The sequence below is a fragment of the Cuculus canorus genome, chromosome 3 (assembly GCF_017976375.1).
Source record: "Cuculus canorus isolate bCucCan1 chromosome 3, bCucCan1.pri, whole genome shotgun sequence".
NCBI classification, from domain to species: Eukaryota; Metazoa; Chordata; class Aves; order Cuculiformes; family Cuculidae; genus Cuculus; species Cuculus canorus.
This window is the reverse complement of record NC_071403.1, coordinates 116,234,180-116,261,930: the sequence shown is the minus strand read 5'-3', so window position 1 is coordinate 116,261,930 and position 27,751 is coordinate 116,234,180. Positions and strand designations below refer to the sequence as shown.

Genomic DNA, 27,751 nt, shown 5'->3' with positions numbered 1-27,751 from the left:
ATTTTTACTCTGGTTAAAAGACTGAAGAATTGCTTGTCAGTGTCCCTAGTAATCCTGTATTGAGAGGAAAAACTATGGGAGTTATTAATGAAGTGTCAACAGTGTTGGAAGGCAGTTTGTGCTCTTAATAACGTGCTTTAACTTTTGGTCATCCCTGAAGGGGTCAGACGGTTGGACTAAAGGGTCCTTTCCAACTGAAATATTCTATATTAATACACAGTAATGTTAGACACTGTTGACAGCACAAGGAAAGGTCAAGTGGGTAATCCTGGAGTTTCATGGTAGTACTGGCGCTTAATGTATTCCGATTTGGAAATTATCAGAGCACCAATGGAAAAATTTCAGGTGCCACACACACTTGAGGGAAGAGCAGGGAAGCTCACACACACTGCTGAATGGAATTCAGCCCTTAGTGGAGATGGAAAAATCTCCTTGATAAGTGTACACTAGACATGTTGGTGTCTAAATTAACTGTCCATTCTGACTCAAAACTGATATCTTTGGCTCACAGAACATTTCAGAGTAACAGGCACAGAAATGTGTGATCTCGTTAACATTCACATCCTGTCTCTGTTCTAAGGTTGCTTCATCTGCAGCAACAGAAAGTTCAAGTGATGGACAGTAGTTACTCCTATGGTAACAACTTTGGAAAGTTGAGCTACTTTGCAGGCAGAGGTGGAGGCTCTACAGAGATATTGGATGGCAGGAGGGATGGCAGAGACCAGAGGAATGCTCATTTGCAGCTCCATCTACCAGAGCCTTTGTCATATATCCTGTAGCAGCAAGAGTTGATAAGCAAAAGAATGCCAGAGAAATGCTGCGATTGTAGTGGCCTTTTCAGAGCATCTGAAGGATAGTGGTGCAGTAAACAAAAGAATATAAATTGTGTTTTTGCACAAGACTTCTGTTGAGCTGCAGTTGCTGTAACTCATTTGTGTTAGAATTTATGAACTTCTGGAGAAGTTTTGTGAATAGCCATTGAAATAAAGAAAAATCCTTTTTGGGGTGAGTGGAGAGAACAAAGGGAAGAGTCTTACTGACTTCAAGAGGGTTTTTGGCACTTCTGTGGTGTAGAGGAGAAGCTCCATGTATCAGTTTTTGCAAGTAGTCAGCATGACCCTACTGGAAACTTAGAATTAATATAACCATGAGAAAATGCATGGATGTTATTAAACTAATAAAATGTGCACGTTTAACATTGTTGCCTCCAGGATAAAATGGACGATTTCTAGCAAAAATTTGTCCTTGGTTTTGAAGATTTTGTTTGTTGTTCAAATAAGGTATGCTAATGTGTTTGTATAATGGAAATTGGGAAATAATTTTCCCATACGAGACCTTGCAGTCATGGAGCCATGAACAATGAACATAATCTTGTCATTCAAATTGGGAACAACATAATCTGTTTCCTGACCCTACAGTAGGAATTGCATTTCCTGAATCATTATTTCTTCCTTCTGTAAATTGTATGTAAAGCTGTCCAGACTCCATGTAAAGCTGTCCCTGGAATTCTAAGTGAGCTTGCAGTCCATATTTTTTCATTTCTTAACTTTGTTTGCAGGATTTACTTAAGTTTAAAAAGTATGACTGAAACTTATTTTAAAGTGCTTTTAAAATAACTTTCATAGATACTTTAAGATGTTTTCAAGTGCTAAGCAACTATGCAGCACATAAATACTTCCCTGTTATGGCTAGTCTGTCATAGTAGAAGCTCAAGTTTTATCTTAGCTGATTGATGATGACTCCTCCCAGTAAAGTTAACGTCCATCTGAAGCTGTTCTGAAGATAACTTATTTCTGTTTCTGCAATCAACACATTCTGTAACAGCTCTGTTTTGTGTTGCCTTTATGTGTTTATGTTTGTGGTGGGTTTAATTTTTTGTTTTGTTACTTTCTTCAATTAATTGCAGTAGCATTTCGTTCCACTTAACTAGAACCCAGATTGTGAACGTTGAATGTATGATTTAAGCAGTTTTTCCAGCTTGTGAAGAAGTAAAACTTTTCAAGCCTCACAAACAAGGAAAAGAAATCTTAGACCAGGAAGATTTTCCATTGTGGTTAGGGCAGAGCTGGGGTAAGGGCATTTGATTTCTGTTTTGGAAAATGTTGCATGCTTGGTTAAACACCCTTGTTTAGTAAATTCTTGGTGAGATTTTCCAATCATACTGGTGCTGTATAATTTGGAACAAATATCATTTTTTCAGTTTAGTGTTAAAGTTGTGGCTTTTTGTGTGTTTAAAAAATCTAAATGTCTTGCAACCCCCATGCTTTAGATGTCGCCTTACTACGTGCTTGTGACTTTCACAGTTCTCGCTGCAGACATAGCTGGAAAGAGGGATCTTGTCTGTCTTACCCCTGAATTTGATTTGCAGTAGCTAAAAAGGAATATTTTGTGACATACTGCAAGGCGTTTTCATGTAATTCAAGTGCAAGACAAGGACTGGGAACTTTGTGATGTACTTTAAATCACTTCCCTTGCTAGAGAGAAGTAAATTACTGTTGAACTTTGCAGATACTTGATTTGTATTTTTAGTAGTTTCAAGCACGAGTTGCATGGAGTAGACAACGTTAACTGTTGTCAGGACAAGGAGGGTGATTGCAGTCACCTGACGCATGCAAACAAGTTTATTCCAACTAACCTGTATTCTTCAGAAACTCTTTTCCTTAATCACCTCTTCCAATCATATTTGCCATTTTGATGCATCTGCAAAGTTTCTGACCTTTACAGGGATGTCCAACTGCAGCTGATAGTTTCGGCTCCTGACATACTAGACCAGTTCCCCCCACTGCATATTGTCTCATGCGGTCGAGCTGTGAACTGCTACCCCCTCTTTATGGATTGTAGTATTAGTTGTGCCTTTATTAAGTATATTCACAACTGTGTTTGTGCTTTCTTCAGCTTTTTTTTGTGCTTTCTGACATACTCCTTGAGTCACTCTTTACATTTGCACCTGCTTTGATGTCTCCAAATACCTGGCACTCATGCATTGTTGAGTGTCTTAATGTAAACAACTACTTTTTTCTTACTTAAACAGTTCAGTTTCTCATTGTAGCAATCTTTGTAATTTGTCTTATGCTTAGAGTGAGAGCTCTTACAAGCAGAGTCCTTTGTACTTTAGTGCTTATTCAGTAATTAGTATAGGGAGACTCTGGTTTGATACTGCAGCAAAACAAAAAGCACATGCTCAACTGTGCATTATCTTCTGATTTACATAGTGATAAATTATCCTGTATGCTTGTGCAGCAAAAGCTCTGTGCAGAATTGGTTCAAGTATGCAAGGAATTACTGATGGTAGCACAGATTTGAATGGTAGCTCTGCTTCTGGAGGTAATATGGGCTGGAAGGACAGATGTGACCCAGAGGGACCTGGACAAGCTGGAGAAGCGGGCCTGTGTGAACCTTATGAGGTTCAACAAGGCCAAGTGCAAGGTCCTGCACTTGGGGTGGGGCAGTCCTCGGTTTCAGTACAGCATGGGGGGAGGATGTGACTGGGAGCAGCCCTGTGGAGAAGGACTTGTGGGTGCTGCTTGATGAGAAGCACGACAGAAGCTGGCAATGTGTGCTCGCAGCCCGAAAGCCCAACTGTAACCTGGACCGCATCAAGAGAAGTGTGGCCAGCAGGGCTACAAAGGTGGTTCTGCCCCTCTTCTCTGCTCTTGTGAGACCGCACCTGAAGTATTGTGTCCAATTCTGGAATTCCCTACATAAGAAGGATTTGGAACTGTTGGAACAGGTCCAGAGAAGGCCATGAAGGTGATCAGAGGGCTGGAGTACCTCTCCTATGAGGGCAGGCTGAGAGAGTTGGGGTTGTTCAGCCTGGAAAAGAGAATGCTCAGAGGAGACGTTAGAGCAGCTTCCCAGTACCTGAAGGGGCTACAGGAAAGTTGGGGAGGGACTTTTTACAAGGCGTGTAGTGATAGGACGAGGCGAAATGGCTTTAAATTGGAAATGAGAAGGTTCAGATTAGATATAAGGAAGAAATTCTTCACAGTGAGGGTGGAGAAGCACTGGCACAGGTTGCCCAGGGTAGCTGTGGCCATCCCTGGAGGTGTTCAAGGCCAGATTGGGTGGGGCTTGGAGCAGTCTGGTCCAGTGGGAGGTGTCCGTGCCCATGGCATTGTTGGAACTGGATCTGTAAGGTCCCTTCTGACCTAATCCATTCTGTGATTCTATACTGGGAGATAGAGACCCAAGCTGGCTGCTTACAGAGCCTGTTGAAGTTTCTTTGCATTTTATTTCCATATGTTCTGGGCTCAAGGTGGGATTATGGGTGAGGCCTCATTCCAAACATGACTATTATGTGGTTGTGGAGTTTTGTCCCAAAGTTAAAACTGGGTTTAGGCATTCTAGGAGAGCTTTGCATAGACAGCCAGGATAAAGGGGTGAGAACCAGTAAACCTGGGGGAAAAATGGCTGCATGTAGTCATTCAGGCATTTTGTATTATCCTTCCTCACATTTTTTTATCCACTTTCTTATTCAAGATGTCGAAATATAAATATTTCAAATTTGGGTCAGTGTTATTTATTTTGCCTAAACCAAGTACTTATTTACAGGCTTAGAATGTAGTTTGCTTTATTTTTTTCATGTGGTTACAAGTGGGGCTGTATGACACTGCTGTATAACAGGAAGAAGCTACATTTAGTTTTCTGAACTGCCTTGGTTTGATACAGTTTACATTAAAGTCGGGGTGATGAGGGCCCTTGTGTATCTTTTTGAAGGTAATGGAAGTTATGTGAAAGCTTTTTCTCTTTAGTGAAGATAATGAAGGTTGGAATTCACAGGGAGCAAAGTGAAGTGGTGGTTAAATACATGAAGAAAAGCAGAAGTGCAGCACTGGGAGGGTAAATGATTTGAGGGTATACTTTGTTTTGAATGAGAATGAATAACCTGAAATTTAGACATCTAATCAGAGATTTTCCAATATGATCACCTCCTTATGTTTTGTTAGATGTGAATTCAAACGTGGGGCATTTTGTCTGCAGTTATTGTTTTTGTCTACTCTACATTCTGCTGTTTATGATGCTGATTGTTTTACATGTAAGTGCTCTTAAATTTTTAGCTTTTTAAGTGAAAAGGTTGAAAAATATGCTTTAAATTCATGGTAACACAGATATATTAATGATGATTTTGTTTTTACAAAACTTGTGTTATTTCAATTTGAACTGTAAATAGTTACTTTATTTTCAGTAGCTTAATTGTCATCAGTATAAAGTCTTTGGTGTTATTTAGGAATTCTTTTGCTTACTTCTAAGGACTACGCTGGCCAGCGTTTAATGAGATATTAATGTCCAAGGCTAAGCTGCTGCTCTTGGTGAATTAGAAATGAGCCTTGTTCAATAAGTAGTCATCTCTTTAGTTTTGAGTTAGCTGTTCTTTTCAGCTTTCAGGCAGTTGTAGAAATCTATGGTTAGTTCAAATGCACATATTGTCCGAAGAGAATATCCTTAGAAAACAGCTGAAAAAATTGATAACAGCAGTTTCTTTAAGTATTCATTCTCCTGCTGTAGGCAGATAAAGTAGAAAACACTTCTGCTTCCCCGTAGCAATTCTTTTAAATTACGTTAAAAGAAAACATGCTTTAGTGTTCTCTGACTGTCCTTGAGGTTATGTGGAGTTTAACGGCTCAAAGAATCAAGGTAGGGTTTGAAGCAGATTTGGCATATATTTGGAACTTGTAGAGAGAAGTTGTGTGCTTTATCAGCAGCTTTCTTTGGAACAGCTAGGTATTCGTAGTGGAATGAGGAGTCCAAAAACTCTGAATTTCTTTGTGCTGTCCATTACTTGATTCATTGACTAAAGGCGATGCAGTTCCATTCTTCCCCTCTGGTTTTAGCACCCGCTTTGAGGTCAGACTGTTTGTGCTCCCTGGCTTCTTCTTGCCTGCTGGAGGAGAGAAAAGAAACAGTGGAGCTTGTTCAAAGGGTACTGGACTGCGAGGGAGAAGTCATGATGCTAGAGACTCCTAGGCAGGAGAAGTACTCGTGGAACTTCGTTTTCTGCATCTTCTGTTATTGAAAACTACATTCTTGGAAAGTGAATGTTATGGTAAATGCATCAGCCGTATCCAGGAGTAAAGAAAATGAAAGTGAATTCTCTGGAGAAGGGGATTGCTATGTATCCAGAATTGCTGGGAGTGGGAGGAACTTCTCTGCTATCAGTGCTGCAATTACACAAAACTGTTTCCTGGAAATACTGTCAGAGTGACTTCTGTAGTTTCCTCGTCCTCACTTTTAAAGGGGAGGAGGTGAGTGGGTGTATACATGTGTACAAAATCTTTTTCTCAGTGTAGATTATATTGTTTACAAAGCAGTTGTGTTCCATAGAATTCCTGAATATCGTGTTCTTTTAATTTGATATTTAAAAATATGTACTTGTATGAAACTGATATTTAAAGCTTGTGTTTCACGTTTTGGGGTGGAGTATGGAGTCTGTCCTGTTTCTGATTCTCTAGTAGTAAACATAAAAGTCAGAATAATTCAGATATCTGAAAAAAGCACATTTGCGGAAAAAAGTTGATTACTGCATAGCAAGTTAATTTATGGAAATTTGTACTTGATTCTAGGCCTGTACATTCTAATTGTTCCGATTCTTGTGTTAACACATTTAGGAAAAGCTTGTGGGCTCCGTTACAATGAAAGTTTGTTTCATTACAATATATATTGAGATGAATTGTCCCTACTTCCTGCTAGTGTGTAGATAAATTCTGAGTTTATGCAGAGCTTTTATCTTTAGAAAAGGCAAAATTTTAAGCCTTTTTTATAGCATAGTGCCTAGTCAGTGCTCAAGTTTTTTGTTACGTTTAACTTAGTAAAAGTTCTTGAATAAGAGCTAATGATGCAGTAACAAAGGCTGATGTCTCAAAATAGCATCACAACAAATTAACATTACTTCCTTATAGAAATAGACATGTAGTGTTGTTGACAAAGCCTTTTAGTGTAGAATGGAACAATAACAGTTAGAAAGCTGTCTCGTGAGTTCCTGTAAACTTCTGTTACATCACCAGGAACCCGTACCTCTGTTACGGGAAGGTGATGCTGACTGATGAGCTTAACAAGAAAAGTGTAGATGTTGAAAATTAGAAAAAAAGAGATTTGTCATGTAGATATATTAAGTAATCAGCACCGATTAAATAATAAGCATGTGTAGACAAGAACTGCATTCACATTTCATTTCACAGCTTTGTTTCCAAACTTCTGACTGTATTTAGTGTATTCCTTTCTTTTTGTGGTATATTTATGCAGGAACCCTGGAGTGAGGGAGACAGAACAAGACACACATGTCTAAGAGTGCAGTAGAGGGAAGGATAAGACTCTTACCAAACTAGGTGGGATTACACCTAAGCTTATTGAAGATCAAACCTTTCTTGATGAAGAACAGTTCTTCCATTTCATTTGCAAGCAGTAGAAGACCAGTCAGCCCGTTTTTTGAACAATTACCTTTTCTTGTAGCTCGTTTAAATAATAAGTTAGAAATGTATGCATAAGTATTTTAATAAATTGTTTTATTCAAATGTTTTAAAATAATGTCCTGTTTATAGAAACTCTCATTGAAGAAGTTTTTGTGGGATTTTTCTTCTGTTTTGTAAAATTATATATAAACTTCTAATCAACTCTCTTCTCTAGATTTTTATTTTACTAATTCTGCAATGTCTGTCACCCTGACTTCCTGTTCTGTGCATTTCTTAGAAACTTTTTTGAGTGGATAATTTCTTACACAATTAAGACTGTTGAGAAACCTGCTGAGTTATTTAGAATAAAGCATATGCCCTACTTAGGTTGGAATATGTCACTTCAGCTCTTCAAACAGAGCAAACAGTGTAACTGTTATAGATAGTTATAAAATCTGGTTTCAGTACAGACACATTATTAGTAATGTATGTGAGGCTGGTAGTTCTGCCAGTATTTGACTGTAGGGATTAAAATCCTGAGCTTGAGAATGCCTGACAGGAGTTCAAAAAAACTTGTGCTAACAGTGCTACCACTCTTAAAGCAAAGTTTGAACTTGTTGGGTGGGAAGGCTGGCACGAGGAAAGCCTGCACAAGGAAGACAGAAGTTTTTTATATGATGGAAGAGCCCGTGTTCATGAGGGAATGAGTGTGAATACGTATTTCTTAAAGCATATTTCGTTCCATAGCTGGGAGTAGAACCAAAGGCCCCTGAAACTTTTTAGGCCAATGAACTGTCACAGAGCTCTGAAACAGGGGGCAAGATGTTCTTGATTTTCCTCTTCTCTTCATGGGAGGTGGTGTCCTGCTCCACTTGCTCTGTATGGCCTCTTGCAAGTAGATCTGTAATTTCCAAACTTTGAAGTGACTTGTGACTGTCCATCATAAAATTATATATATATGTAAAATATGCTGCTGATAAAAACGTAGGACACTCATTCTTCTCTGTGCCTGATTCCAGACTACTGATACTCCTATTGAAAAGAAAGCAAGCAAAACGTTTGGTTGGTGTTGTTTATACCAGTGTCAGCTCTTATAACCACCTTATCCCTTGATGACTTAGCTTTTTCAGCAGACTGGATGGTGCTTTCCCGAGTATGGGTTTTTTTAACTCCTTGCTACATGCAGCACAAACCCTACCTTGATGTCTCCTAGTTCCATTTTTTTCATTGTTGCTGTGCTCAGCACTCAGACTGCTTCTCAAACTTAAAATACAGAGTTCTCAAGGAAATACAGCACAAGAACATTAAGATCCAGACTGATTGCTGAGCCAGGGCAACTAAATGGACAGACTAAATTTTTGTTGGACCATTTGAATGTATTAGAATCATAAAATCTTAGAATAGTTTGGGTTGGAAGACACCTTAAAGATCATCCAGTTCCAACCTCCCTGTGATAGGCAGGGACACATCTCACTGGATCAGGCTGCCCAAGGCCCATCCAACCTGGCCTTGAACACCTCCAGGGATGGGGCAGCCACAACTTTCCTGGGCAACCTGTGCCAGGGCCTCACCACCCTCATTGTGAAGAAATTGCTCCTTATGTCTAGTCTAAATCTGCCCCTCTCCAGTTTACACCCATTGCCCCTAGTCATATCACTACACGACTTTGGAAACAGTCCCTCCCCAGCTTTCTTGTAGCCCCCTTCAGGTACTGAAATTGTTAATGGTCATATAGCGCAAAACTGTAGCTCAATCTGAGAATGAGTTATGAAGCCTATGGTACACAGTTTGAAGAATTATTCATTTGCCTGCAGAAAGTTTAAGTTGGTTTTAGAACACTAAATACTAATGCAAATGAAAATTGTGAAATGCAGGGGAAGGATGTTTTGCTTTTGCATTTATAACCATGAAATTGTGTGTTAGAACCTAAAATTGGTTCTTTAAGTGTTGTGTCAGAAATCTTTCTGTCAGAAACCCAATGTCTTGTTTCAGACTGCCTAAGGAGCTTAGACTGCTCCATTTTGGAGTATTTATTTAAGTCTGCAGTTGCATTACTCTTACATATGGTGCTCAAAAAAGTTTTCTCTTTTCAATACACCACATACCTGGAGGATTTTAATAATGTGGGAGCAGCAACTTTTACTAACCAGTTTGGGAAGAAGAGAACTTTTGGTTCCTTAATGCCTCAGAGAGGTATGAGAAGATGCATCTAGCTAAGGGCAGTTTTAATCAAACAAATGCCTTGTTTTCTTAATACGTTACACAAAATATTAGTTTTTTTTGCTAACTGGTGTACAAAACATAGTTCAGTTATGACTCCAGTAGTTGCCTATTCAGCTGCTGAGCAGCTTTTGTTATTTGGATGCACTATTGGCTGGATTCTAAACCAAAATAAGGAAGTTTTAGGTAATTTGACAAAATGTTTTAGAGAAGAAATCTCTATACAGGCCTGAACTGCAGTATTTGATAAATAGAGGTTTGGGGATTTACAGTTTAGACTTGTGTAGTTTTCTTTCTCATTATTCTGTGTTGTAAATCTCTATTAGATATGTGTCTAATGTTCTAATTTGTATCAAGATGGTATTTTTATTGCTGGCTCCCCGTCTGAAATGTTAAATGAACTTATTGTGTATGTAGTGAAGGGTCTGGCATGGTTTTACAGCAGTGTTTTAACTATACTGCATTTTAAATTACAGCCATTTTAGTGTTCTTAAATTGGTTTTAAACTTGCTAATAATTCTAAGTCTCTGCCATAAGCATCTATCATACATAAGAAGATAAATGTTGCAGAATAGCCACCCTTGTAGAAAACTGTTAAAATAGTATTTTACTTTAAAGCATTCAGCAAAATAAAGAGGCTCAAGCGTTTGCAACACAGACAGAAGCTTCCGTTTCTTTCCAGTCCAGTACCCAATTTGCCAGGTGTTTTGCGTCGACTTGGATGCCAAGCACCATAACTTCAACTTCAAAATGTGTCATTCTTTTTGTTGCCAGGATGGTTAGAGTATTGGCCTGGGAGAGGACAGATGAGATTTGGAATTTCTTCATGCGGGAAAAGTGTCTTTACTACTTTCTGGTTTGCTGGTTTAACCATTTTTTGAAGTCTAAACTGAAGTCTTCTTATCTCTCTGGTTTTGAGTTTTTTTAAATTATTATTTTTCTTCAGCCCTTTTCAAAGAAGGGGCTGATCTTTGCTTTTGTGAGAGTAAGTTTCGAAGCTTTTTTCTGTCAGGATTTGGGGTTATTGGAGAGGGTACTTCTCCCTGTATCTGGATCTGAGTGCTTGCATTCGAGAAACTGATGTTATTTTAAGCAAGGTTTCTTACGATAATCCTAGATGACTATCCAATCCACAGTCTGCCATCAGAATTTTGCCCCCAGTGATGTCAGGACACTGTTCGATGTTACTGGTTCATCATCTAGCTGCCACTAAGCAGATAACTTCTACTCCAACTTGCTACAGACCAGTTTCTTCTTGTTGCTTTTCCCATGTCAAATCCTGTGGTCTCATTGCTGTGGATTTGTAGCCAGCTCAGGAGGTGAAATTTTCATGCATGGAAAGAGAAGGAAAAAAATCTTCTGAATCAGATCTTTTGCTTCATGATTACCAAGTTCCTTGGAAGGGGAGTGGTAAAAGCTGTTGGAGGAAGGATGGAAAGACTTGTCCCATCAGTCAGTAGCTGGCTGGATGTGCTGAGCTCTCTTATGAACTCAATTTATTGCTTGAACATTGCAGCATTCAGTATTGAGGATTGTCTTGTGGTCTGGAACACATCCAGATAAGGGCAATGGAGCTGGTGAAGGGTCTGGAGCACAAGTCATATGAGGATTGGCTGAGGGAACTGGGGTTGTTTTGTCTGGAGAAGAGTAGGCTGAGGGGAGACCTTTATTGCTGCCTACAGCTCCCTGAAAGGTGGTTGCAGCATGGTGGGTATTGGTCTCTTCTCCTAGGTAAGAAGTGATAGGACGAGAGGAAATGGACTCAAGTGGTGCCAAGGGAGGTTTAGATTGGGTATTAGGAAAAAATTCTTTACTGAAAGAGTGGTGAAGCATAGGAACAGGCTGCCAGGGCAGTGTTGGAGTCGTCTTCCCTGGAGGGGTTCAGAAAGCATGTAGATGTGGCACTTTAGGATGAGGCTTAGCAGGCACAGTGGTGTTGAATTGGATGATCTTAGAGGTCTTTTCTAACCCTAGTTATACTATAGTGTGAGGTGGTAGTAAAATTGAGTAGAAATGAGATATCTGCTCTTCCTTAGAGTTTTGTCAGAGTAACGGGAAGTGTATAGACCTCTATATTTAAACTAAATTATTTTATAAATTTTCAGGAGAGAGAATGTGTAAGCTCAGGAAGAAAGAGTCTGTACTAAAATTAAAAAATTGATTTTTATTGTGTTAAAATCTCATTCCTGATGCCATGGTGAAAAATGGACTAACACATGCTGATATTTTATATCCAGTTTCTGTGGAGGGGGAGAAGAGATCAGATTTTTCCATCAGTATGTCAAAGGGGAAAAGTTCATGGATATGCTTAAGCTGTTCCATCTATTTATCAGCAGTGTGTTTGGAATTGTTATCCCTAGAGACTTGTTTGGTGTGCAGTATTCATTTGTGCATAATTTGGGGGCCCTGTGGAATGATCTGTTTGTGTGTTGGAAGTGTGGAACCATTGCCAGTTTCTCTTGGTGGGAAAGACTCATTAGCATTCAACTCCTGAAAACTAAGATTAGATCTAGCAACTAATCCCCAAAGCAGGTAGGTGGTAAATGGAGAAAGAGGAGTCCTCGGAGTGATTGTGGAGGAGGAAAAAAAAAGAAAACCAAGAAAGAAGATGCAATCAACCGAAAACAGGAAAAAATTGTACATGTTGAGCTGTGTGTTTCATAGGCCTCTTTTTAATTTATGAATTATTCCAGGTGATGGGGAATGAATAAAGATAGACAATCTTTTTTAGTGTTCTGAAAACGATGTTATTGAAATATGTTTATTTCTGGAGCATATGAATTAAGTGAATGCTTGCATTGAACTAGATAAAATAAAACTTCCTGGTAATGCAGGGGATCCTAACCAGAATTTCTCTTCCAGGAAGAGGCCTGTCTTTATGTAGTAGATCTTGCATGGTTGCCATTATTTAGGATGGTTTTGTAGTATTAGGACTAGCACTGAAGAAATCAGATCTTTGGAAGATATTGGTGCTGCCTTTGTTTTCTTCAGTCTGTAAATGTATCTGTGAAAAGTATTCGTGTTGTGAGACAGGTTTTTGTGGCTCCTCTTTTTGATGGAAACAGATACTACAGTAAAAGTGTTCTGTAATTTCCCCCTTGCTGCTGATACCAATAGAAAACATTAACTTAAATTCCATGTTTGTTACAAGAGGGACAGTAAGCAAAACCAGTGTTGAATGTACTAAAGTTTACTTACATTTTCAGAAAACTTAGTTTCTTAGTGTTGGCTCTGAACTGGTTGGGAATGACTTAGCAGGACTTGCCCTGATTTTTGCGTTGTCTTTTCTTAGGGATGTGAAAGTGTCTCTGGCCATGTTTTTGAACTTCCCTGAATAGTGAAAAATAATCATTTGGTTTTGGGTCTTGCAGTACAAAAAAAACCCCTCCAGACAAAGCCACCTCCTCCAAAAATAGAGGGAAAAAGAAACCCAAAACCAGTCAACCAAACAAGACAGCAAACACGCCCCACTTGGATCAGAAAGCTTAAGCATCTTTCAAGCTTGGGGTTTTTTTTTTGTCGTCTAACAGTGATTTGGGTAATGCTTAGGGTAAATATAGCTTGGCAGGCATTAGCTACAAATTTTATGCTGTTAAAACAAAAACACCTTTTGAGACAGGAGCATCTAATTTGCTCTTTGATTGTAATTGAAACTGGAGTGTGTGACTTCAGAATGAGGAGTGGCTTATGGTAAGATAATCAACTCTCTCAGCCATCTAGAAGAAACTCTGTTTTCAGAAACTATAATATTCACATTCAGAAGTCTTCAAAATTTGAATTTCTGATTTTTCTTTCTAAATAATTCCTATTCTACAGTTATTTTTTTTTGTGTGTGCGTGCACAAAGATTTGATTATCCCTCTGAGCTAATGAAAAAAAGCTTCTTTCATGTAAATTATTAATAATGTATTTTTAATCCATTTGGAAAAAATGTCTGTAGCTTTTTATAAGGATACATGAAAACCTATCAGATTTAAAAGAATAAAATCAACCTAATTGACTTAAATGTCAACATCACTGGAAAATGATCAAGGTGCTGATTTTTTTACCCATATCACCCAGTAATTCACTGTGAAACTAAATTTGCTCTTAGTAGCTTGCCCAAATTGTTGGGAATTGATTTCAGAATCCTTCTTAACTAAAATATTGTTCTTTCTGAGGGAATATTTCTTTGAGCTGTGAAATTGCTTGCTCAAAAGTACAGACAGCCTGGGAAGTTGATGGCTTGTAATTCTTGTGGGGCAAGAGCAATATTTTGAAAGTAGACTTTTGAGAACAGAGCATCTACTGACAGATAGTTAACACTTCTCCAATGCTAAAAAAAAATTGGAAAAGTTGGGTGTTTTGCACCAGAATGTAAAAGCACAAGATTGATTGTTTGCCTGGTATTTAAGTATTTCTTTAAAAATGACCATAATGCATTATCAGCTGTATGGAGTAACTTCATTTTGGTTTATTTGGTAATGTAAACAGATGAGTTTACTCAGTGAAATTAACTCCTCTGGAGAAACTGGTATTGGGAGGGAAACTTTAATTTTACTTTGAGCTTGAATAACTTTACAATATTACCCTTCTGTATCTCCCTGTTGAGAAAGAAGGCGAGAAGTAACTCTGAATTCCCCCTTTTTATTTGGTTTTCTAAGCTTGTCATGGTTTTGAAAATTCTTTGTGGAAACCATTTTCTTAGGTCAGAGTACATGTGGTTCATTGGGTCCGCATGCTGTGCAAAAGGAGGTGTTTTGTTCAACAGCAACTCTTGCTTTAGTAATACACCTCTTAGTGACAATAAACCAAAAAGGACAGCACACAGAAAAGGAAGACTGCTGTTTCCTGCAAGAAAGCATGAGAAATTGTGATAATGCAGCCAGTTATTAGATTTTAGAAGTAATGCATTGCTGGTGGCTTCTGTGACCTGTGTTGTGAGCTCTTCTTTGTTTGCTACATGTACTCAGTAACACTGTGTGCAATGGCTCTTCTCCTTTCCAGAAGATGTTATATGTCCAGATCTTTAATTTCACTCTTACTTGCAATTGTTGCAGATGTAATATTGGCTACTGTTTCCATAGTGAGTGACAATTTCCATATTTGAAGTTTCTGGGAATTTCTTTTGTATTACCGTGTTCCTTAAATTGGTCCCTAACTGCATCTGTCTGTTCATGAAACTTGAACTCATGTTCAGCCCGGATTGAGTAGCAAATTTTTTGTACTTTCAGTTGTCAAAAATCTTGTGGATTACTATGAACTCAACTTTTGAAAATAATTCAATAATTATAATAATATAATAATTTTAATAATATAATAATATATTTGGCTAATGGAACACTTTTTTTGTTTTTTCTCTCTACAGGTTCGATCTGTGGATGAGATGAATCATGAGTTTCAAGCTCTTGCCCTAGAATCTCGGGGAATGGGAGAGGTAATTATTGAGGGCTGAAAATCCAGTTCGGAAATGTTGATACAATTTAAGAAGTCTTAAATAATACAACATGAAGCAAAGAGGTTCTTTTAAGACCAAATTGAATTTTCAGGCAACTGAAGATTTCTAAGTCGAATCATAGAATGGTTTGGGTTGAAAGGGACCTCAAAGCCCATCCAGTTCTAACCCCCTGCCATGGGCACGGACACCTCCAACTGGACCAGGCTGCTCAAAGCCCCATCCAACCTGGCCTTGAACACCTCCAGGGACAGGGCAGCCACAGCTTCCCTGGGCAATTTGTGCCAGTGCCTCAGCACCCTCAGTGTGAAGAATTTTTTCCTAACGTCTAATGTAAATTTTCCTCTCTCAATTTAAAGCCTTTCCCCTTGTCCTGTCACTCCATATACTTGTAGAAAGTCCCTTTCTGGCTTTCTTGTAGCCCCTTCAGGTCCTGGGACGCCGCTCTAATGTCTCCTCTGAGCCTGCTCTTCTCCAAGCTGAACAGCCCCAACTCTCTCAGCCTCTCCTTATAGCAGAGGTGCTCCAGAAGTGACGGTGAACTTAAGTACTAGGCAAGAGCACTGGGATGGTTGTTGAACGGATCTACTCTGTTACAGTGTCAGTTGCCTTTGATGGGTGGTACTCTTGGGGAAGTGACAGGGTAATGGGCTTGAGAGTTTGTGCAGTTCTATGGAATGAGATGTGTTTTCAGCGGCACTGTAGCTAAGCTAATGAAACAACCGATTCCTACCTCTGAGAAGCCAAGGAGACTGGGATCCGAAAAAGGTTTGGCTCCAGAAAAAGTGAACCTGGCTTACACTAGCAGAAATGTGTGGTATTATTTTTTTACTGGTAGTTCCTTCTTTTAAGATTTCAACCAGGGTGAAGAGTGCTGTTGTGCCAGAGCGAGGAAAGGCTTTTTTTGACTGGCTTGATTTACTTTAGTGGTTTTTTTTAAATCGGTGAATATTTGAGGGAGAGTGGGGAGAATTTAAGATTGCGGAGCGTGACTTAACTTCTTCAAATGCAGTTCCCTCAGCAGTTTAGGAAGTAATCAGCATGCATTAGGGTTATGTGTCGCAGTAATGAAATAAATTCAGATTGATCTAAGATTTCAAGTAGTCATCCTTTTGCCTTGCTTGATATTTACCTGATTTGGTTGATAATTGAAACAGCGAAAGTATTTCAGCTTAACTTTTTTTTAAATGACAACAGGACTGTGATCTCTATGGAAACCATAACTTACTGATGAAAAACAAATGCTGTATTAAAGTTCCTGAACATTTCTGGGCTTACACATGCCTATTACTTGATTTTTTTACTTCAGTGAAGCATTTAACCAATCAGTTGGCTTTTCAGTGATTTTTGCTTCATCTAGAGTTCTGTGTTGACTTTTCAGAACTGTCTTCCATTTGAAAAAGGAATAATAGATGAAGCCCCATTCTTTAGAAAGCACAGTAACCACACTGGATATGTTTGTGTCCTCCAACCTCAGCTCTTAAAACACCTTTTGAGAGGTAAAGGTGTTGTAAGGCATCTGTAATAGTACCAACAGCATGATAGAATGGAGGGGTTAAAATTCGCATTGGTGTGTGTTCTTTTGCCACCCACAAAGCACTCTGAAAGACTGAAAGCAGTGAGAGTGAAGAATAGCCCAAAAGCCTGGGAATTAAATTGAGATATATACGATGCTCATGCAGGTCTTCAGATTAGGTTATCTCAGATTGAGGGAGATATTTCTGCATGATTATTATATGATTTGTTTGTTTTCATGGTATTGTGGACTGTGAAGACGTTTGAAAAAACAGAAGGGCAAACCAGAGAAACCACACACAGAAAAAGACAGAGTTCTGGCACAGAAATATAGCATCAGAAATCGATATTGAATTGTGACACTGCACTTATTTATGTCTGTCAGTGGTGTCTTCCAGCTAGAGTGACTTACTCAGTAATATTCTTCATGCATGGCACAACAATAAAGTATTTCTGGAATAGATTCCATGGAAAACTTCTCATAAATACCATTGTGAGCAAGAATTGATAGTTGCATGTTCTTATGTGCTGCCCTCTGTCTACTTTGAAAGATGTGGAAGGGAGGTCATGTCAAGTGATCTGCTTCTAGCTATTGGAAGTGCTTCTCTTATTTTCTCTTGTCTGGATAGATTTTGCTCTGAACTAAAATTAATTTCTTGTAGGTAATTCTAATCCTTCTTGATCTTCTTTATTTTTCCCGACTGGGAATCAATACTTGGTATTAGAAGGCTGTTAAGTCTTACTTTTCACATCATTATTAAGAGAAGGACTCTCTGTGAATCCTCAAGCAAGTATCTCTTCCACGTGCTAATGCAAGGGTACATGGTATGAAGTCTGATTGCATTGTACCATAGCACATTTAGAAATAACAGAAGGATTTCCAGTGCATATTAAACTGTCTGTCTAAGCTGCATTCAGATGGAGTCTGGTATCAGTCAGTACTGGAGACAGGACAGTGTAACATGAGCCAGATGTACTTCTTCCTTGATCTGTTTCTGTCTTGCAATTTTTAATTTATTCTGTAAAGAAACAGACTGGAGTTTTATTAGCAGGAGATCAGCACAGGAAGGACATGGGTCTGTTGAAGCGAGTCCAGAGGAGGGCCATGAAAATGATCCAAGGGCTGGAGCACCTCCCATACAGGGGCAGACTGAGAGAGCTGGGGTTGTTCAGCCTGGAGAAGAGAAGACTCGGGGGAGACCTTAGAGTGGCCTTTTCAGTACTTAAAGGGCGCTACAGGAAAGCTGAGGACAGACTTTTTAGCAAGACCTGTTGTGACAGAACAAGGGGTAGTGGTTTTAAACTGTGCAAGGGTAGATTTAAACTGGATACAAGGAAGGAATTTTTTACAATGAGGGTGGTGAAGCACTGGTACAGGTTGCCCAGGAAGATAGTGGAGGCCCCATCCCTGGAAACATTGAAGGTCAGGTTGGATGTGGCTCTGAGCAACCTCATCTAGAGATGTCCCTGCTTCTGCAGGGGGTAGTTGGACTAGATGACTTGTAAAGGTCCCTTCCAACCCAAAGTGTTCTGTGATTCTATGGCCTACTCTATGGCCAGCATTTTTCTCTAAATTTCTCCTAAAATTTTAGCTGTTAGATGGGTTAAACACAGATGATGCTTCTCCTTCCAGCTCCAAAAAGCTATTGTGACCCTTAAGGTTGTGATAATAATGTAAAGAAATAATGACACGTGGTGCTGTATCTCTTCTCTAAGCATCTGTTGTTTGCTATTTCAGGCCCAGCATAGTGGGCTTCAGGGCCTTTGGTGTGACCTAGTACAGGCATACAGAACATGAATTGCCAAACAGAATATAAAATGAAGTTTTTGCTTGATAATATCTATCGTGATAGAAACTTACAGGGTCAGGGCACAAACCAGTGTCATTTTAGGGACAATGTATCTGTTTCTGCTGTCAAAAATTCATTCAGAGAAATTTTAGAAGGCTCTGTAGGAGTAACTTCAGCTCTTAAAAATAAATAAATAATAATAATAAAAGAATCCTTAATTCCAGAGCCAGTAATTGAGACTGTGCACTTACTTATCAGAGAGCTGGTTAAGAGGCGGCTTTAGCATAATTGGTTATTATCTATGTGTAGAAAAGGCCTTTGTTCCTCTGGCCGAGGCACAACAGGGATCAGTGCCGATACTGAAAAGGACACTTTTTAGTGGACTGTTGGAAGAGCTTTGTATGAAATGTGGCAATCTTTTCCATTATTTTGAATTAGGATTGGCTGTATCTCTATAAAGTTTCTTTTTTATTGGGTTAAATACAGGAACTACTGAGCAAAACATATGTTATCAAAAGGGTAAAGCACGGTGATTTTGGCTACTTGTATTAACGTGTAATGAAGTCTTGCATAGGTTTTTTCAATAGAACTAACCAAGTGAGTCTTTTTTCTTGTCTTTTAAAGAGGAACACACTTGGTTTTCTTAAAAGTACTCTTTTACAGTGAAATAGTTGACAAGCTGCTAGGGCTGCTCATTTATATGGCGATCCCGTAGCTAAAACATGCCTTTAAAAAAGCATAGTGTATATCAGATCCATCATCTGTCAGAAGTGAGTATGTAATAAATCTACATCACTGGCCCTCGGGAAGGTGCAAAATCGTGAGCTTTAAAAAAAAAAATCCATTTATTTAAGTATTTGAGAGATGACTTTGTTTTGCAGAAATTTTAAGAAAAATTTTTTCTATAACCCTGTTCTGCAGGAGGACACAGCTCAAAGTTAGCCTGTTGAGGTATAGATCATGCATTATGTTTTATGTTAAAGATATTCTATATTCTTTGTGTGGAAAAGTACGTGAAGATGGCAAGGAGCTGAATAGATCTGTTTGGAATTTCGGAGTATGTAGCAAAAAAACCCAAAAAGCTAACAAACAACAAAACAAACTCCCCGAAAAAAACAACAGAACAAAGCAAACCTAAAAAGACCCAAACAAAAATGAACCCCTGCCAAAACAGCCTGTACTTTTGCAGTGAGATTTATTGCTGCTTCCTACAAGTGGCATTTTTTTTTCCCGATAGAAGTCCCGCAAATGAATTTGAAATCACATCCCATATTGCTGTGTGTTCTGCTCTAAGTTTGCATAGTTCTTACCATGGTGTTATCTGAAAACCTCTCTGATAGCGGAATTAACTAATTCCAGGGCAAGTATACTTTAAGATGTTGCTTAATTTATGACTCCTGAAATATTACTTCATCTGTTCTACTCTTGATGAGTTTGTGTTAGGTTGTGACACCCCCACTTCTTAATTTCTCGCAACTCTCGTCTCACCTGGGCATGTAGTTGAACTTGTCTTGGACTACATTTAAAATGAAATGCGATTGTCTTTAAAACTGAGGTTTCATAGGTACTGTGAAATACTTGCTTTCTGTTCTACCACCATCCTACAAAATGAAAAATAAGTAGCTGCAAACTTGTTACAGTGTAAAGCTGAAAACCAGGAGTAGATGACCAGGGCTGATCTGAAATTTATGATCTTGTGCTTGTAGTTGGACTGCAGCTCTAAGATTGCACTGACCTCTTTCTCTGTCCTCTGATGGATAACTCCATCCTTTAAATACAGGGTACACTTAATTTCCTGGTGCTCCCAGGGTGTGTTTGGTTGGCACCTGATGCTGATTCTCTCCTGCATTGACAAAGTGGGCATCTCTGTCAGGTCAGGTCAGATCAGTGTAACAGTCTCACAGGCATTACGCTCTCCGATAGTTGTGTTGAGCTTCTGCTGTTCATCCTCCACGCCGAGTCCTCCTGTGTTAATGAATTTTTGTAAGGAGCCCAGGGATTTCAGTAGGTTCACTGGTCAGAATGTTTTGTTGTTGATAAGAACTCTGGGCACCACAGAAAAAACAGCAATCCTTAAGTTACGCTCCAGAGGAGCTCTTGTCACTTCTGTTTCAGTGTTAATATTGTGGCCTGTTAAAGGCAGTCTTATCCTCTTCAAGCTGTTTTTAGGAGCTCTTTCAATGCTACCTTAAGAAATACTAAGAAAGTACTCTTGTTAGTAGTTTCATTGGGGCTTATACTAAGCAGCTGTGAAGTTCAGAAGGGCTTTTTTAGTCACTGAAGTAACAGGAGAATCAAAGCTCCACAATGCAGTCATTTCATAGAATCATAGAATCACTCGGTTGGAAAGGACCTACTGGATCCAACCATTCCCATCAATCCCTAAACCACGCCCCTTAGCACCTCATTCTCCCATCCCTTAAACACCTCCAGGGAAGGTGACTCAACCACCTTCCTGGGCAGCCTGTTCCAGTGCCCAGTGACCCTTTCCGTGAAAAATTTTTTGATATCCAGCCTGAACCTCCCCTGGTGCAGCTTGAGGCCATTCCCTCTTGTCCTGTCCCCTGTCACTTGGGAGAAGAGCCCAGCTCCCTCCTCTCCACAACTACTTTTGAGGTAGTTGTAGAGAGCAATAAGGTCTCCCCTCAGCCTCCTCTTCTCCAGGCTAAACAACCCCAGCTCCCTCAGCCTCTCCTCTTAAGACTTGTTCTCCAGCCCCCTCACCAGCTTCGTCGCTCTTCTCTGGACACACTCCAGAGCCTCAACATCCTTCTTATAGTGAGGGGCCCAGAACTGAACACAGTATTCAAGGTTTATTGCAACCAAAGCTTTGTCAGATTGTATTTGTGTTTTCCTAAATTCACAACATTTTAAATTAAAATTGCACATAACATTTTGCAAAGTTTAAGGGATTACAAGTCTCTTCAGAGCGCTTCCCCATTTTTAAGTTGCTTTTGTTGTAAAAAAGTAAAGTAAAAGTAGTAAAGTAAGTAAAAAGAATGCTGACATTTGAGCTATCTTTGTGTAGTGCTTCTGTCACGTCACTCTGAGTCTTCTGGCCTCAAAAGCAGTGCAAGAAGCGAGACTGATCTAGCTTGAAACTTGCTGCTTTAGGAGCAGTAATGATGGAAAACGACTCATTATGCTAAATGAAGTCGTTGGTGGGTGTAACTTTTAAATATGAATGTCACAGATCTGTAACCAGCAGATCCCTGTGCTCCAAAGGAGCTCACTTGCCACCATGTGTTAGTCGCTTCCTCATACTTGGAACGTGGAGCATTTTGAAGTAGATAGAACCTTACAATGAAGTGCTGCTTGTTGTGGTTATCATGAGTAGTATTAGTTAAAGGCCGAGCTTTTGAGCCAACGTGAAAGGAGGCTGTGTTAGTTAAAAGTTTCTGAGAGGATTGACTTACTTTAACACAGGGATTAATTTCATCAGCCTTTTTTCACAGCTGCTTCTATATTCTGCATCTCTCCCTCATAATTTCAGAATCTCAGTCATGTTGGGGTCATTTTAGCAACTTCTTTATACAGCATCAGCTTCAGTAACAGAACATAATTTTTAAGTGCTCGTAATTACTCATTGGCAATACATGCTTCCTTCTGTAAAGCTGACTTTGGTATCTAAAATAAATTGCTTGCGTGTGCTTTTAATAGTATTGCTGGAGTTTGGCCATTTATAAGCATATTTTGAATAAAACTATTTATTCTTTCGGAACAGCTTTTACCTGCCAAAAAATTTTGGGAACCTGATGATTCAGCAAAAGATGGACAAAAAGGGATATTCCTTGGTGATGAGTGGAGAGAGACTGCATGGGGAACTCCTCGTGAGTGATCAGTGTATACTTATTGAAAAATCAATAATTCTTACAAAGTGTTATTTCAAAGTAAATGAATGTTATGAAGTTTAATTGTGTATTACATTTGTTTTTCCTTTAATTTGCATTGTGAAATGTGTACTGCACTAGTGGTTCTATGCCAGTAACACTTCTTTGAAACTGGAATTTGGAATATTTTATTTAATTTAATTTTCATCTTGTTTAATATTTCTTCTGTTATGAAATGAAAAAACATTGTAAGTTGGATTTTAAAAAATGCGATAGTTTTATTTATGTGTTTGTTTTTAACAGACCATTCTATGTCCCAACCTATTATGGTACAGAGAAAGCCTGGACAGGGTTTTCATGGCAACAGTGAAGTAAATGCTGTATTGTCTCCACGATCAGAAAGTGGTGGCCTTGGAGTGAGCATGGTAGAATATGTGTTAAGTTCCTCTCCAGCTGATAAATTGGATTCCCGGTTTAGGAAAGGAGCTTTTGTAAGTAATGCAGTGTGTTCAGCTTGCTTAGTTACCTGCTGCGGTCTTACTGTCTTACATGGTTATATTTTCTACTCTGTTTGTCCATATTCCTTTTTTAACTCTTCTCTTCAAAAGGAAGCATGTAGTTGCTATTTGTCTGTTCCTTGTTTGGAGGGAGCAGGGGGAAGTGGTTTGGGAATCTTGACTAAACAGCTGTCTTACTTCCTGAACACCTTTAAATAAAAGTAGGAAAAGGGTTGCAAATAGCTTAATATAAAATGTGTGATGGGCTTTATTCTAGATCTTCCTATTCTGTGTTTCTGTATGGGTTTGTTTTGTCCTAGATGTTTTAATTGTATGAAATGAAATGAAGTTTATCTAATTCAAAGTGTTACTGCTTTAACAGCACCGCTATAGTTAAGGTTGAGTTAGCTCTTCCATTATAAATCTTGGCATACCTTTTCACGTTTTGGCAGTTACTAATTGCATGTGGTTGAAACTTGATGACCAAGTTAACCCACCAAATGCAATTCCATTGAAAACAAACTGTTTGTGTTGTTTACGTGCACTGTAGTGTAGAATTAGGTCACCTTGTGGTGCTCCTATTGTGTTCTGTTCAATATTCAGAATCAAACAGATTCTTTTTCCTCAGGGCACTAGAGATGCTGAAACAGATGGACCTGAGAAAGGAGATCAGAAAGGCAAGGCTTCTCCATTTGAGGAGGACAAAAACAGAGATCTTAAACAAGGAGATGATGAGGATGTTACTAAAATAAATGGCAGAGGTTTGCCAAATGGAATGGATGCCGATTGCAAAGATTTTAAGTAAGCTTTTAACTGTTTCTCAAGAAGACAAGCATGTCTCTTAAGGGCATTATTACAGTTCTGGTTTGTGTGTCAGATTTAAACATTACCCAACTGCAGACTGATTCTTCCTACCTCACGTCCTCCCTTTCCCACTGTGCCACGTGTTTCTTAGGATGTCATTAATGTGTGTGTCACTTCTCATGAGACAAATTCATCTTAATACAGTAATTATTCAGAGTAAATGGGTACCTTCAAAATGTGCTGAGTTCAAGAAGGGATGAAGATGTTAACCTTTTTAATTTCAAACTAAATTGTTTTCTCTCTCTCTGTTTCTTTTTGATACTCTGTAACTTTTGCATCTGATTGTTGTTCTAGAGAGTAAGTCCTACAGATTTTTAGTTTCCTTCTAATTTTGCTAGTGGCTGCCAAAGCCTAACACCACTGTTTCCCTACGAAAGTCTTTATATAAACTATTTCTTTGACTAAGGAGAAAGAATGTATTTCCTTATTCACATACTTAAATGTCACCTATTTGCAATATGGGATGGTGTTGTGGTTTGATTGTTTTCTTAGGGGACAAAGCTCAAACTTTTGACCTGTGAACTCCCATATGACAGCACAGCCAGCCTGTTTTTTTTCTAACACTAAACTGCATTTTAAATTGGTTATTTTTAAAGGACTATTCTTTACTTTTAAATGACTGTGATGCATTTGTAATTGTCATACAGAAGAATTAACAAGATCAGAAAACTGAAGTGCTGCTCGTAAGTTTGTATTAATACGAATGTGACAGTAGTCATGGTTTCATTAGTTCATAACTGAAGAAGTATATTAAAACGCAGGTTTGAATCCCATATGTAAGTATTTCATACCCTTTAAAAAATGTATTTACCTGAGCCTAAGGAGGGATTCTTTGAGTCTATTTTTCAAGATGTATTACTGAAAAGAATATAATAGCAAGAACATTGGAGAGTTCAAATTAGCTCCTTTTGGTTGCATGCTGCATGCACACAATAAAGTTACCTTCAATGTTATACGTAGAATATGCAGAATTAAGTTTTGTCCTGGTTTTTCTTATAAATATGTTTCAATTTTGAAATAGCTGCTTGCAAAGTACCTTTCTATTATTTAAAGAGAGAAATTATTAAAAGTTACACAAGTGCAAAACCGCATCCAAAGCCAGTAAACCTCTCGAAAAAATAAGGCCATCTAATTTAAATGGCCATGTGAAGTGATGGTATGAAGTCCTCCAAACAGAGGTTTATAATTGAAGTATTGACACAACTTTAACTATAGCAACAGAACATCACTAATATATAAGGAGCAACTTATAGTAGGTAAACATAAGTATTAGCAAAGGAACTTCGTTCTGTTATCCTTCTTGTATTTTTATTGTAATTGCAGATTTTTTTTAAACTAAAATATGTACTGAAATAACTGCCTTTTTTGTTCTTCACTTTGTTGATACTGTATGTCACTTGGGAAGAATAAGGGGTATTAGATGGCTTCAAACTCAAGTTTTGTTTGTTGAGCAAGACGTGGTTGCTAGCTAGGATACTTAGATGGTAGCTAAGATAGATACAGACTATCATCATGAGGTTGGTTGTTACATTAAAGAAAAATCTAATGTAAATTCTTTGCAGTAACTTTGAAGTATTTTGCCCAAAGTAATAGGTCACACAGTATTGTTGAATAAGCTTGCTAAAAAACGGCTCTCTAGCTATACAGTGTTTACAGTTGGGATCAGTGTATGCGTAACTACTAGCAGATTTCTCTGCATTAATCTTGTGCTTCAGTGAGGAATAGAAACTGGAGTTTTAGAGCCCTGAAGAAGGAGAGGAACAGGTAGTGCAAAGACTGTGTCTCTGTCCTAGATCTAGCAGTACACTGTATTGGCCTGGCAGTGTACTGCGAGTTGGCATTTTGTGTTTGAGCCCAGCTTTCACGAATAAAGCAAATACAACTGGGAGTTGTGTGTTTTCTGAGTAACAGTATATATTTCTCAAGTTCTGCCAACATAGTAAAGCTATTAAGGGGACATAGGTTCACACATCTCCTTCCTAGTAGCTGACTTAGATTTTTGCTAGTAAAAATTAGTGGTCTTAAAAACATGGCCTGATACAGAAGACAGAGGAAACACTCGAAATTAAGGTAGCCTAAGTCTAACCAAATATAGGATTGGGAATCTGTCTAGGATGTGAATCTGTTGACATTGCCTCACTTAGGTGTTTGCCGGTAGGTTTACAGGTGCACAGAAGTTCCCCTGTAGTCAATGCAGCCAGTGAATATAAAGGAACAATTTCAGCTTTTTACCATAAAGTAAACACCTAGTGACTGATCACTGGAGCTGCTGGCAAGGCTCTGTCGGTGGTATTGACTAGATAGATTTTCATCTTCTTTGATGGGAATTCAACCACCAGCGTACCTAGAGGTGTCTAAGTGTGTCTTTTTACACCTCAGGGCCATCAGCCCTCCACATTTGGAAGTTGAACTTGCAGTTCAGAACAATTTCCAGCTCCATATCTCTGTCTTGGTGTTACAGAAATCCAACCTACATTTTTCTCCATCCTAAAGATTTTCTTCTGGAACAACAGGCTGTGTTTATTCTTGGGAAAAGTGAGATGGAATCAATGGGATTATATTAGGAACCCTTTTTTCCTCCCAACTGATCATCTGTTGTAGTGTACTCTATTAAATGAGTTGTGTAGGAAATGAAATAGTTTAGTCAGACAGTGATATGAAATGAGACAGTTATTACTGCATTTATTACTTTTATTACTTAAGATAAAAAAATGTATAGTTTCCTTTGAGATGTGAAAGATACTTGCTACATTGTATGTTTGTCTTTGCTGGTTGAACTTTTACTGTCTCTCTTCTTCGGTACGGGATGTGCTTAGCCATTTCCTTTTAGCCATTTTTTTTTTTTTTAAATTTTGTGTTAAATATATTTTCTACCAACTCCTGTCGCCTCCAAAATGCAATAAAGAGCTGTCCTAAAATTTACAGGTGACCACAGCTCATCCCATTTCACTCAAAACAGCCTCAAAGATCAGTTTGTTTTTCTCACAATGATTTGAAGAGTTGTATAGTCTTAACTTTAAAAAAAAAAGTAAATAAAACTATGCTTTGAAAGAAGTGTGTTCTTTATCTTGAGCCAACAATGCATGCTGGTTAAAATCAGTCTGTCACTTCCCTTTGTGGAGTCTCTGAGTTCAGGGATCCTTTTAAACTAGCTGTGCTACACTCTCTCCATGGACAGCTTTAAGTCTGAAGGGTCTATCTTGCATTTCTTCTGAACAGTCGTACCCCTGGAAGTCGACAAGCCTCCCCAACAGAAGTAGCTGAACGCTTGGGCCCCAATCCCAGCACCACAGAAGGATTAGGTCCACTTCCCAATCCTACAGCCCACAAGCCTCTGGTAGAAGAATTTTCAAATCCAGAAAATCAGAATCTAGATGCCATGGAACAAGTTGGTCTTGATTCTCTACAGTTTGACTACCCTGGCAATCAGGGACAAATGGACTCTTCAGGAGCTACTGTAGGACTTTTTGACTACAATTCTCAGCAGCAGGTTAGTACTGGGTTTGAAAACATGTCAGATTGGTCCTTTAAGTTGTGCATTCTCCTCTTTTATAATTGGTCAGTTAAGTGTATAATGCATTTAATTTTGTTTTCTCCGTGACTTCGTCAAAGGCAAATAGATGTATACTTAATGTAGAAGAATATTGGTGCACAATTTTCTGGTTTAGTAATTTAGTGTGATAGAAGCCTGGTTTAAAATCTTTTTTTGTAATTAAATCCCAGTGTACTATAGCCCTGACTTTTGAAAACTGAAATGCGTTTTTTTTTTCTTTTCCAATAGCTTTTCCAGAGGACTAACGCTCTGACTGTTCAACAGTTAACAGCAGCCCAGCAGCAGCAATACGCCCTGGCTGCAGCTCAGCAGCCGCACATAGGTGAGGTTTCTGTGAAGTACAGCAGGCATCCCTGGCAAAAGTGGGTGTGTTGCTTTGGGGTAACCTTTCAGTTTTACCCACAGTATTCTAACTCAGATACTGATCAGTTGGCCCTTTTTAGCAGTTCTGAAAACTGCTCAGAATGACTACATAAGGCTTTTCTGTCCTTGGAGAAAGTTTTCTGTTGTGTAAATTTTTGCATACTTGGCGTTGTTGTATACAAAGAAATAAAAACTTTTTTTGATTGTGTAGCACAATAATTGAATTTTGATGTGACAAAAAGTAAAAAAAGCTTTTCTGCTGTAAGCAGTGATAGAAATTGCTTTATTTATGAACATAACA

At 38.7% G+C, this 27,751-nt stretch overlaps 1 protein-coding gene across 8 annotated transcripts in view; it reads left to right on the top strand.

The window, feature by feature from the left end:
- PUM2 (pumilio RNA binding family member 2) overlaps window positions 1–27,751 on the top strand; it is an 81,483-nt gene that overhangs the window by 17,590 nt on the left and 36,142 nt on the right. For all 8 annotated transcript variants that reach the window (XM_054061198.1, XM_054061197.1, XM_054061201.1 and 5 more), the window contains 6 exons: window positions 14,952–15,020; window positions 22,068–22,173; window positions 22,477–22,664; window positions 23,299–23,471; window positions 26,754–27,024; window positions 27,316–27,409. In XM_054061198.1, the coding sequence (XP_053917173.1) occupies window positions 14,970–15,020; window positions 22,068–22,173; window positions 22,477–22,664; window positions 23,299–23,471; window positions 26,754–27,024; window positions 27,316–27,409 (883 nt within the window). In that variant the 5' untranslated portion in view covers window positions 14,952–14,969. Of the gene's footprint in view, window positions 1–14,951; window positions 15,021–22,067; window positions 22,174–22,476; window positions 22,665–23,298; window positions 23,472–26,753; window positions 27,025–27,315; window positions 27,410–27,751 lie in introns of those variants that run through there.